The 12628-nt window shown below is 40.8% G+C and overlaps 1 protein-coding gene across 8 annotated transcripts in view; it reads right to left on the bottom strand.

Annotated features, from left to right (window-relative positions):
- MFF (mitochondrial fission factor) overlaps window positions 1–12628 on the bottom strand; it is a 32468-nt gene that overhangs the window by 6199 nt on the left and 13641 nt on the right. For 6 of the 8 annotated variants that reach the window (XM_087725472.1, XM_087725467.1, XM_087725470.1 and 3 more), the window contains one exon: window positions 10219–10377. The exons of the other annotated variants lie outside the window; for them this stretch is intronic. In XM_087725472.1, the coding sequence (XP_087581598.1) occupies window positions 10219–10377 (159 nt within the window). The remainder of the gene's footprint in view (window positions 1–10218; window positions 10378–12628) is intronic. 8 annotated transcript variants of the gene reach the window in all.

Genomic DNA, 12628 nt, shown 5'->3' on the forward strand with positions numbered 1-12628 from the left:
TAAAAGTGCATCTGCCAAAGGGAAACAAGCAGATAACTAGCTGCTGACATTCAGAACCAAGACAGAGGAAAGCGAAAAATTGTCATTGAACTAGCTAAACCTTTTAAACTCTCAAATTAGGACATAGGATGAAGAGTAGGGCATACATCTGTTAAGCTTGTATTGTAATCTACACAACACAGATGCTTAACAGTTGCTCTAAGATTAGAAGTTGAAGTTCATTAAAAAACAGTTAACACACTAACTACCATGTCCATAGAGAATGAGGAAGATATTTTTCACAATGGAATCTATCTGTCAATTATACCTGCAAAGCTTAGCTGGATCTGAAACATTGAATATATGTTATCAGGAGCTTGAATAGACAGAGGGCAAAACCGTATCTTTTTCAAAATCATGCTGTTCATTTGCAAGGTTTGCATAAATGCTTTGGACACTATTCCTAGGTCTTTCTGCATGAGTGCATACACATGCCAGACATTGAGAAGCAAGTTTTTAAAAGTGCTTTGAACTGCCATATTGTTCATGAAAGTGTATTTTATATCATAATTAAGCAAGTCTTTGAATAGTATATCTGAAGGATTTCCATATTTTACACCCTGAAGTTGTGGCGGCTGCTCCTAATCTTAGTTTTACATTAAAAGAAAGGTTAGTTCTACTATAGCGACATTTGAAGAGCAACATAAATCACTGCAACATTTACTGCTTCTACAAGATTAAAGATTAAAAATATACATTTGACAAAAAGAAAAAGGGAGGCCGCTAAATACAAATTTGGAAATGGGGGCATAAATGAAGTTGCCAATCTGAAGTTGTTCCCCAGCATATGCCTGAGACATTTTAACATGAGATGCTAAGAACTGGATAAAGAAGGATCTGTATGCAGCAGCTACAGGTTGTATCTAAGATATGGCCCCATTTGCTTTTAGAATGGCAGTTGGTATTACCTGAACTGCTATTTTTGGGGCTGGGACAGGAGGCTCCAGTGGATGGTATTAACACGCCCAATTGGCCACAAGACTGAGATGAAGCTGAAGCCATGCCTCTATGCTCCACCCTTTCCTTTCCAGTTTCATCGAAGCAAGCTCCCCAAGACCTCAAAACAAGGCACAAAGGAGAACTCCCACCACCCCAGCTAGACTACTACCTAGGGCGGGAACTGGAGCCTCCTGTCCCAGCCCCGAAAATAGCAATTCAGATAAGACCAACTGCCATTTTCCGGAGCGAGGGACAGGAGGCTCCAGTGGATGGGACCTACCAAAGCTAAGCCCCATGGGTGGGGAACGAACGATCTGCAATGACCTGCTGTAGCACCCTGCATCCAAATGCTGCATCAGCCAATGCGAACACATCCAAACTGTAATGCCGAATGAATGGCGATGGAAACGCCCATGTAGCCGCTCTGCAAATGTCACCTATCGAAGTCTGGGAGGCCTAAGCAGCCGAGGTGGCAGCGCTCGTCAAATGTGCCGTAACACCGGCCGGCACAGGGAACTTCTGGGACTCGTATGCCAGGATAATAGCTAAGCGAATCCACCAGCTAATGGTGGAAGATGTCACCCTCTTACCCAGTGATGAAGGTTGGAAACATAGGAATAGCGCCTCCGACCTCCAGAAGGAGGCCGTCCGCTTCAAGTAAATATGCAGGGGCCGTTGATCATCCAACCGGTGCCACTGCTGTTCACGTTCCCTAACCGGATCCAGACAAAAATATGGAAGTACAACCTCCTGGGAACGATGGAAGATAGAATTCACCTCTGGCATAAAAGCTAACTTCAACACAACCCTATTGTTGTAGAACACGCACAAATCCTCCCTGGAGGAAAGTGCTCCTAACTCTGACACCCGTCTAGCTGACATGATAGCCACTAAAAACACCACCTTAAAGATAAGGAACTTCACGCTAACCGTCCTCAACGGCTCAAAAGGCTCATCCATGAGAGCATGCAACACGGTAGGGAGATTCCACGTGGGGAATCTGGACCACTGGAGGGTGCAGATTGGAGACACCCCGAAGAACCTCTTAACAATGGGTAGTTGGGTGAGGGGGACCAGGCCCTTAGCAAGGGTAGCCAGTTGCCTACGCACAGTGCCCCGGGAGAGCCCTTTATCCAACCTATACTGGATGAAGTCCAGGACTTGTGGAACTGAGGCCCTGGTGGGTGCCACCTGGTTGGTCTGACACCAGGCTACGAAGTAAACCTAGATGGAGTCATAGATCCTCGTAGTGGATTGTCTGTGCAAGGCATCTAAGGTTCTAATCACTCGCAGTGACAGGTGAGTCTCCCTCAGGCACTCCCGCTCAATCTCCACACGCCTAGTTGCAGCCAGTGTGGCTCCGGGTGCGCTAGCTTCCCCTGGTGCAACTCTATTTGCCCCTCCGGGATCCGCCAGACCGACAGGGTCATGAGATCCGCAAACCAGGCCCTCCTTGGCCAGTGAGGTGCCACCAGGATCAGCTCTTCCTGTTCCCTGACTAGCTTCTGAACTACCCGGGAATGAGGGGGAGGGGAGGAAAAGTGTACAGTAGCCTGCCTGGCCACCTTGTGCGAAGGGCATCGATCCCCTCTGTTCCCAGAGCTGAGAACCAAGAAAAAAATTGGGAAAGCTGGGCATTGGCCGGAGTGGCGAAGAGGTCCCACACCAGTCGTCCAAATCTCTGGCAGATGCTCTGAAACAGCTCCAGGGAGAGGCTCCACTCTCCATTGTCCACCATCTTTCGACTCAGCCAGGCAGCCTGATGGTTGTCGATCCCCGTGATGTGCTCCGCCCAGATTGACCGCAGGTGTCTCTCCATCCAGCTGCCCAGCAACATTGCCTCGTCGTGCAGTGCCTTGGAATGTGTGCACCCTGTCAATTGATGTGGGCCTTGGCCGCCACGTTGCCGGTGAGGACCAGAATGTGATGACCCTCAACGGAGATCCGAAACTGTCGAAGCGCCAGATGAATCACCCAGAGCTCCAACCAGTTGATATTGTGTTGGAGTTCCTGCCAGGACCACCGACCCTGCGCCAACTGGGATCCCAGGGTTGCCCCCCAGCCGAACAGACTGGCGTCCGTGGTGAGTACGATGTGCTCCTGGTCCCTGAACTCGCAGCTGTTGAGCAAGGCTGGGGACAGCCACCACTTGATAGAGATCAGTACCTGAAGGGTGGCCTTGACCTTAGTCGGCGAGCTGCTGGTGTTGGCTCTCTGGAACGGTAGGAGTCGCCACTGCAGAGTCCTGGCATGCAACCGTGCCCACGGTACCACCTCAATGCAGGATATGAGCTTTCCCAACAAGCTGGAGAGAAGGGCTATGGGAACATAACGGTCCCTGCGGACCTGCTTAACCATTTTAACCAAACTGGACCTATGGTCCAAGGAGAGGAAAGCCTTCCCTGAACGGGAATCTATAACAGCCCCTAAATTAAGTATCCTAGGGGACGGGATGAGATAACTCTTTTCAAAGTTAACAGAAAAACTTTACCTTTGAAGGGTGACTATGACCTGCAGAAGGACCGCCCTCATCTGACTTGGGGATGCCCCCTGGACAAGGACATCATCCAGGTAGCAATGCAATCTAATGGGGAAACCCCTTTGGTACGCCACCACTACTGCCAGCACCTTGGTGAATGATCTGGGTGCAGAAGACAACCCAAAGGGCAAGGCCCTGTATTGGTAATGGCACCCCAGATAGGAGAACCAGAGGAAATGCCTATGCAGTGGGAGAATGGTGATTTGGAGGTCTATAGATGCCATGTAGTCCCCTTCCCGTATGCCTGCCAAAATGGACAAGTGAGGCCATCTTGAACTTGCGGTAAACTAGATATTGGTTCAAGAGCTTCAAGTCAAGAATAGCCCTCCAACCCCCTGAAGCCTTCGGCACAAGAAACAAGTTTGAATAGAATCCCCGACCCACCTGGTCCAAGGGGACCAGTTCTATTGCGGCAATGTCAAGCAGATGCTTAATAGCCTGACGCGTCTGCCTGCGCTTGTCTATATTTTGAGATGGGGGAAATGTGCAGAAGTAGTTTGGGGGAATGGAGAGGAACTCTAGCCGAAGCCCATGTGTGACCATGCTGATCACCCAGGCAGCCGAGGAAATCTCTGCTCATGCCTCGGACAAGAGAGCCAGGTGACCACCAATGGGTGGGGTCAAGCCCAACCTATTTGCCCTGGCGGTAAGGGCAACCACCTCCCCCACGAAAGGGCCGCTTATTCTGTTGTTGGAAGCGGGACCTGTCCCTATTGTAACTGCATTTAGGTTGCCTCTCTGACCCGGGGGAAGAGTACTTGCGCTGCTGAGCTTCCTGTTCCTGGATTCGTTACGAGGGCTTGTTGTAGAACGGAGTAAACTTTTGCTCCGCCTTCTTCGCTGAGGTGGGCAGGACTTTTTCTTATTCTTTTTTTTAAATATTTTTTTTATTTTTAATTTTCAAAACAAACACAACACATCCTTCTTTACATGGTGTAGAAAGTGTATCAGTTGGTTACAAAAAGACTTTCGTGCCTCTCTTCCATAGTTAACAAACATAATTCATATTAACTCAAGTATTTTAACTCAGATATTTATACGTTACCATCATCATATCTCCATTTTCATTTGACTATAATTATTTAAATGTCCTTCATCATAAAATATACCAAGATTTAATACATAACCACATACTGGCCTTTCATTTACTATTTCTAAAATCCTCCATTAACACTGAATCCTTATGTCCTATTCTAGCTAAACATCCATAATATTTAATAACAAAATTTTATAATCCTCCTTTCCAAATCAGTGTTTACAATTTACATCCAGTTTCCTTATGTTATACCCATATCTATATATACGTTGTTATCCTTATCCCTCCTTTATTTAACTATATTCTGTATCATAACATTTCCCCCCAAATAATCAAAGCTTTAACTGTATCTAACTTAGTTCTTTTTTTTTTAAATTAACCTTTATATATAATCCAAAGGGATTTCTAATCTTCCTTTCATGGGTACCATTCAATATTCATATCCAATTATTACTCATCATGACACTACACATTGTATACAACAGTAACATTATCAATTATTTATTTGACTATATCTATTATCACTAAATTTCACAAAGTTTAACTAGTTTTAAATTATACTCTTCCATCTATCAACCAGTATCTTTCCAGTGACAAAACCGTCTCGTGTCTTCTGCCATTTGTGGTATTAATCTTCTAAACATCTTCTTGATCAGCTTTGTATGGACGTCTCTTAGCAACTCCTTGCTTGTATGATCTCTCATATAATCTTGATGCCCTCTTTCTGTTTCTTTACTCCACTTATCTTTGATTGTCAGCAGTGTTATCAATATTTTTGCTGATAAGGTTTCATAATCCATAAATTCTTTAATTTTTCCTTCTTCTTCTATATTTTGCCCTTTCAGATAGATTTCCTCTCCATTTATTTCCTCTTTCAATATTCCATTCTTTGCATTTTCAAAAACAAACCAATTGCCATAAATATCAGCAAGTTTAAGGACTTTTTTCTTATTCTTGTCCTCCGCGAGGAGTGGGTCAAGGGCAGCCCCGAAGGGGGAGCCCCCCGCGTAGTTGGCTGACGCCAGCTGCCACTTTGACTTGCTGTCTGCCTGCCGCCCCTGGAGCCAAAGAAGGCAACGGGAGGTAACGGACGACGCCATAGCCCTGGAAGCAAACTTCATGGCATTTAGTGTGACATCAGCCGAAAACTGCACCACTGGCACTAACTTGTTTAAGTCCTGGTACAGCCCCACATCTTCTGGGGGGATGAGTTCCTGGATCTTCTCCATCCACAGGATAGCCGTGCGATTGAAGAACGAAGCCGATGCCGCTGCCTTGATAGCCCAGGCTGCAGACTGGAATGTCTTCCTCAGAGTCATCTCCACCTTCCTATCACCTGCCTTAAGGTTGTCTTGGCCACCAGAGACGGAGGAGACACCAAAGCCACCACAGGTGGGTCCACAGTGGGTAGCTGTAATGCCTGGAAAAAATCTGGCTCAATATTATAAAAATGTCTGTCATTGCTGCCAGGGTTTGGGAAAGCGGTCGGCTTCTCCCATTGTTTCTTCACCACCTTCAGGAAAAGGTGAGGGCAGGGATCTCCTCCTCCACAATCTTGGGTTCAGAGAAAACTCGGCCCCAAGGTTTCTTCGCTGCAGCCCCCTCTGCAGCTCCCTCCTTAGCCCCTTCCTTTGCTTCATCCTTACCTCCTCCTCCTCTTCTACCTGTGCAGTAGCACACGCCTTGCGCAGAAGAGATCGGAATAAATTTGGGGGAAAGAGGCCAGTAAAGACCGGAGGTTCCGGCTTGTTATTCTCCTCATCCTCAGCTATGTCAGGATCTCTCTGGGGTTTGTCTTCACTAACCAGGGAAGGGGAGACAGGGCAGCTCACAGAAGCAGATGGAGGGTAAGCCTGTGAAGAGCTGGCCCTAAGATCCCACCTTGGTCTGGTGCTAGGGACTGAGCAGCCTGTTGCTGCAACCCATTCTAAAGGAGATTGCTCTTTCAATGAGATTCTGCAACCCCTTTGGGAGATTGTCGATATCCAAAGAATCCCAGCCGGAATTCTCTGGATTTTGAGCTACCCCAGCTTGGGGAGCTAGGATGGGCCTGGGCAAGGCCTGATCCTCCATGGGATCCACGTGGACACAGGGATCTTCCAAGTCCATGTCCTGGTCTTCCAGGGAAAGGGGTAGGGAGGGGGAACTTCCCCCAAAAAACCTCCATAGGAAATCCAGAGACCCTTGGGGGGGGGTGTTTCAGGGTGGGGCCCTTAATTTCTCAGTCCTGGAAAAAGTCTTTGAAAGAGCCTTATGCCTCCTAGGTTCATCTCTCTGGGTGGCACGAGAGGATTGAGATGCAGCAGCAGCCTTTTGAGCCCTGGCAGAAGCAGTGGGCTGCTGCCTGGATAATGGGCCCTTCCCAGGGGAACATGGGGGCGAAGGGGACCTTCCTGCCTCCGCTACCATCTTGGCCACATGGTAATAAAGATTTAATACTCACCCTCCTTGCAAAGCCTCTCAACCCCCTCTCTTCAGCTGCAACAGGCAAAGGAGAGATAAATGCAGGTCCAAATGCTGCTTCCTCCCCATCTGGGCAGCCCCTGCATCAATGCCAAGTGCTGTGTGCTTGGGGGCTACCTCTGAGGCTTGCCTCGGCTCAATCAAATGCCCATGCGCCTTCTCGCCACACAGCTGCATGCCCGAAGCCACTAAAAGCCTCTTCACGCTCTTCCTAGCACTCTGCAATCACCGCGGCTCGAATCCAGCCACCGAAGCTGTTTACCAGTAAATCGGAGAGATGGGAGGCCATGGGGCTGGAAATCCTGAGCCCGCAAGCTTCCCGATCACCAAATACCCGGGGGCTGACGCCACGTGTTTAGCAGAGCCGAAAATGGCCACCACAACTACGAATGATCTCTCCAGTCCCCACCAATGCAAAGTAAACCTCCCTGGTGGCTAGGAAGGAAACCACCCAGAGTTGCTTACTGGTCCGAGCAGGGAGATATTTTTCAGAGGCTGCAGAGGCAAGGAGGGTCTAGTAGAAGTAAAACTTGCAGGAGAAATATAAAACAGGTCTCATTTTTTGGCTGGACTGAGATGAAACTGGAAAGGAAAGGGTGGAGCACAGAGGCATGGCTTCAGCTTCATCCCAGTCTCGTGGCCAATTGCACGTATTAATACCATCCACTGGAGTCTCCTGTCCCTTGCTCTGGAAAATAGTTATCAACTCATTACTAACAAAGCTTTTAAGTAGTACCACATCGTATCAACATTCAAGACTAGTTTCCTTCAGTTTAAACATAAAATTTAATATTCTTTAATATTCAAATGCAGTAATTTTCCCAAAAAATGCAGTATATCTTCCCAAAAAATGCAGTATATCTTCCAAAAAAGAAGCCTATTTAATCTCTAGCTTACTCTTATATAAAAGCCAGAAATACTTCAGCTCAGATTTAGTCTATCTACTTCTTAGTCATGTTTGTCCTTCTATTGTATCATATTCAGAAAACTTATTGCCAAGATTTTCTATAACCCTAATATTTAATGAGACCTTTTAGACATATTTGACTATACTGTATTTCTACAACCAACAAACAGACTGTGTTCTCTGAGCAACTTATATTAAACATTAAAAGAATTGTATCATACTTTTACAATGAAAAGTATATCTAATACCAAAGGTATATTGAAAGGTCTGAAATGAAATATACATTATAAAACACTTGCCGAAGCTAGATATATAAATTGTAGACAAACATGAAAGGAAGAATTTATCTCTTTTAAATTATCCACTAATACAGCAGTTCAGTATGAAAGTTTCTGACATAACGGTAACATACAAATTATAGATGTCTTAATTACAAGGCAGATACACTGATTTTTTTTCAAGATAGCAAAACTTGTATCACGTTCATAGTGGAATCCTAGATTTTCCCCTAAGATCAAGTTTGTCAAAGAGAGTTTTTAAGAAAAGAAATGTTAGAAAAAGAGTTTATCCTATTATTGACTAATTAGCCATGATAAATAATCAACATTTTAATTGACAATAGAACATACTGTAGTTATGCAAAGCATGGATGAAATATGCAGGAATCAGAAAATATTTTAAAAGAAAAATAAAGCAGAAAAGTGAAGTTTTAAAAACTACTGTTAATTAAAATATTATGCTTAAATAAAACAATATGCTTAAAACAGCAAAAAAGCAATTCTATAAGATAAAAATATTGTAAAAGAATCAGCAACTGTAGCCATGCAAGTAATACCGTATATTTCCAAATTTCACATTCCTGCATGCAAATTTTAGAAGTTTAATTTTACCCTGAAGATGGGTTCAAAAGAAAATGTGATACTTGGTTTTTAAAATTATATTTGAGATAAACTAGAAAGATAAACTATTTAGATTTTTGATTATTTCTCAAGGCCTTATTTTTACTTGGTTCAATTATGTCTAATTGATTTATAGAATTTAAAAACATGATTCTCAAAATTTTGAGAAAATATTTTAAGACTCATAATCTGAGATAACTGAATGTACCTAGTTCTGTAAAATGAAAGCAAGTACTGCAGTTAAGTTTTACATCTGCAAGATACTTAGGTTTTAATATAGAACGTAGTGTGTCAGTTATTTAAATAAAACCATAAGTGTTAGTGTAAAGAAAGTGAACTGCTTCTATATTTGGCACAATAAAGTTCTAAAACAGGTAATCTTTAAAGAAATATGTTCCAATAGAAGTGCTAACAGATTGTTCTATTGCTCTAGAGAATCATTATAATCTCAACTGAATTTTTTTAAAAAAATCAATGACTAAATCCTGTGTTGATTCTAATTTGATCTTAAAATGATCATAAGGACAAAAGTTTTTAAATAAAAGCTTTGCTGACATAACAGAATGCAGCATAACAGAATACCTGATCCTTTGCTCTTGACAAATAAGAGAAGCCTAAACATTACTGGATTCAAAAACAGGTGCAGCTTACATGAAAACAGGTTCTTTTGGTATGGAAAAAATTAATTATTTGGGACAAATGGAGGTCATGGCTCTTACTTTATATCTAATAAAATGTCAAAGTCTAGGCTAATATTTGACAGATTCCTTATTAATTAGTTAGCTGGCAACAGGTTAAAAAAATAATTCAAAACATTTGAAAGTCATGCATATAAACTGCATAAGCTGTCATTTCCATGCAAGTTTCAGGAAGAAATTGCTATAGGCATTTTTTTCCAACAAGAATTATAAATATTGCAGTTAGAGATCAAATAAATGCAGTGTCATACTTTTAATATGATTCCCTTCAATGTTAATGGGTTATGATTATCTACTTTAAAAAAACAAATCTATGATTACTTTATTATGAGAAGAAAATATTTTATACTCTCTAAGTCAGTTAGAAATAACAAAAGTTATTCCACTGTATCAAGAGAAAATAAAAGAACATATTATCTTGGATTGTATAGCTGTATTTAGCTCCCTGTTTCCCTTTTCTACTCAGAAACAAAAGAATTTTAATTGGCTATTTAAATGTTCAATTTGTCCAAATAAATGATAAACTATCCATGAAATGTGAATTTTGGAAACGTCATTCATAAATCATAGAAAGGAAAAGACATGAAAAAATATTACTTTTATGCTGTGTACTTCTTTAAAAAAACAAAATTAATAAACTAGAAAATTAAAAGGAAGTAAAAAGCAGTAAATTGGCAGAATCTGTGATGGCCAATCACCTGCGGTTTTCATCCAGCACATCCAAGACTTGCTGGTAAGCCCTACGAGTAGAAGACTGGATAAGCGACAAAATGCCCCGAGTAGAGTAAAGACTAGGTCCATCTTCAGAAAACTTTTGGGGAGAGCAGACACGAACCTGTTGAGGTGATGGTGTCACACTGTTTTGCAAGCATAGCAAATGAAGAGAGAAACACTAGTATCAGGTTTCAGATAGAAAAAAAAGTTTTCTCTACCAATCCTTGTTGAAAAATTAAGTTGGTCCCAGTTTTTTTGCACCTCTACCATAAATAAGTAAAATATTATCAAATAGAATTTCAATGGAACCCCAAATCTTTCAGTAAAAAAAAGCATTTTAAGATAATTAGTAAAGAATCTACTATTATTTAGTAGATATTTACTAAACTTATTAAATATATACAATAGGTATGATAAAATATAATTGTTTTCAAAACACAAAATCACTAATGAATTCCCAGAGATAAATTCTGACCTACTGTACTGAAATTCATAACATTCAATTCAGTTATAATTACTTTATCAGAAGATTGATCCTAGTTTTTCATTTAGATCTGATAACTCCTCTTTCCTCTCAAGGGGAGAGAAGATACATGCAATGTTCCCTCTTTCTTAGAGGAATGACATACTGCAAAGCATGAAATCTTGATTAAAACCTGCTATACAGTATAAAATACCATAGGCTCGAATATTGAATCATTTTAAACTGTAGAAGGGAGCTATTCTGATACTGCTCTCAGATACGAAGTGTAGATAAAACTATAATGATATTTGCTTTTTGCAAACTAAATAAATAAATAAAGCTTTGTAGAGATTGTGAAAATAAATAGACTGCAAAAGAAACACCCAAGACAGCAGAGATGCTGATAATAACTTATAGATATATCCCAAATAAGCAAAATACATTCAAGCATTTATTCTGAAGCAAAATCTTTCAAAAATAATGCACAGAATGGAATTGCTATATAGGTATTTGTGAATATTTCTATTAGAGGTCCTAAATTGAAACTACATTTTATTTTTTATACAAAGAGATTTTATTTAAATTACATTTTGAAATTACATCTATATGAAATAATGTCGACTGCTTCTACTTATGGTTTACTTAAGACAAACTTGAAAAACTGCCAGCACAATACTGAATAATATATAAATGAAAACGAGAATTTTTCCAAGGAAATATGCTCAGTTTCTCTGATCTTATGACTTTAAACATCATTAGCAGCAACTATTCTAAGCAAAATGCAAGGCATACAGATGATGTTTATGTATTTACTATAGGATATACCTGAAAGACTGTATTTTCTTAGATAACAGCTCTTGGTTTAACTTAGATTGAGAAAATAATAGCAGTTTTTGTTGGGAACGTCTTCCTTTCAGGTAATTGTAATATTTATATATTCCTTTTCTGGTGACAATCTAACTTGTCCATTTAAAATATTTTTTTTAATCAGCTAAATTTTATGAATTCTTAAATGTATTATAATCTTAATGTCTTTTTGATATCAGACTATGATCTATTTGTTTTGATGTCTAAATTAGACTGAAGCTCCCAATATTCTTTCACCTAAGTAGATTGATTGATTGATTGATTGATTTTTTTCTTTCTTTCTCTCTCTCTTTCTCTTCCTTCCTCCTGTTGAATTGGATTGCTTGTATATTTCCTGCTTTCCATCTGGAAATTTTTGCTATCTATGATCTAAAAAAAACCTAATTAAAATAAGTAAAGCTCTTGGCAATAGATCTGGCTGGAGGGACAATGACTCCTTAAATTTCTCAGTATAATAACCTGTTATAAATTTTAAAATCCTTTAAACTTGGCCCCACTTGTAGCTGTGAGTAAATGATTTTATACATTTAAAAATACCTAAATTATTGCTTTATTATCACAAATATTTCCCCATGAGCGTCTGTAAGGTTGATTACTATAAATATATGGATAGTGTTTGAAACCACAGAAATCTGACATTACAATTCATAACAAAACACCTGTGGGAACAAAATAAATGAATTTATGTTAAACCAAGTAATTGGTTCAGTACCTTTTATTTTGACTGGCAGTGGCTATCAAGAATTTTAGATTTTCCCCACCTTATTTTCTTTGTGGAAAGTGAATGTTAAATCCAACACAAACAAAGCAATGGGCAGCTATGAGTTATCAGCCTTCCCTAGTTTTGGGATGACATATACTTTAAGGCAGTGGTCTCCAACCTTGGCAACTTTAAGACTTGTGGACTTCAAAGCTGGCTGAGGAACTCTGGGAGTTGAAGTCCACAAGTCTTAAAGTTGCCAAGGTTGGAGACCACTGCTTTAAGGAACATATATATATATATGGATTACTTAGGAATCATTTACATAAAGACACTTACAAAGAAGTAGACTATATTAATATTA

This window comes from Thamnophis sirtalis, unplaced genomic scaffold, assembly GCF_051295495.1.
Source record: "Thamnophis sirtalis isolate CommonGarterSnake01/CBP01778 unplaced genomic scaffold, rThaSir2_p1.2 scaffold_11, whole genome shotgun sequence".
Lineage (NCBI taxonomy): Eukaryota > Metazoa > Chordata > Lepidosauria > Squamata > Natricidae > Thamnophis > Thamnophis sirtalis.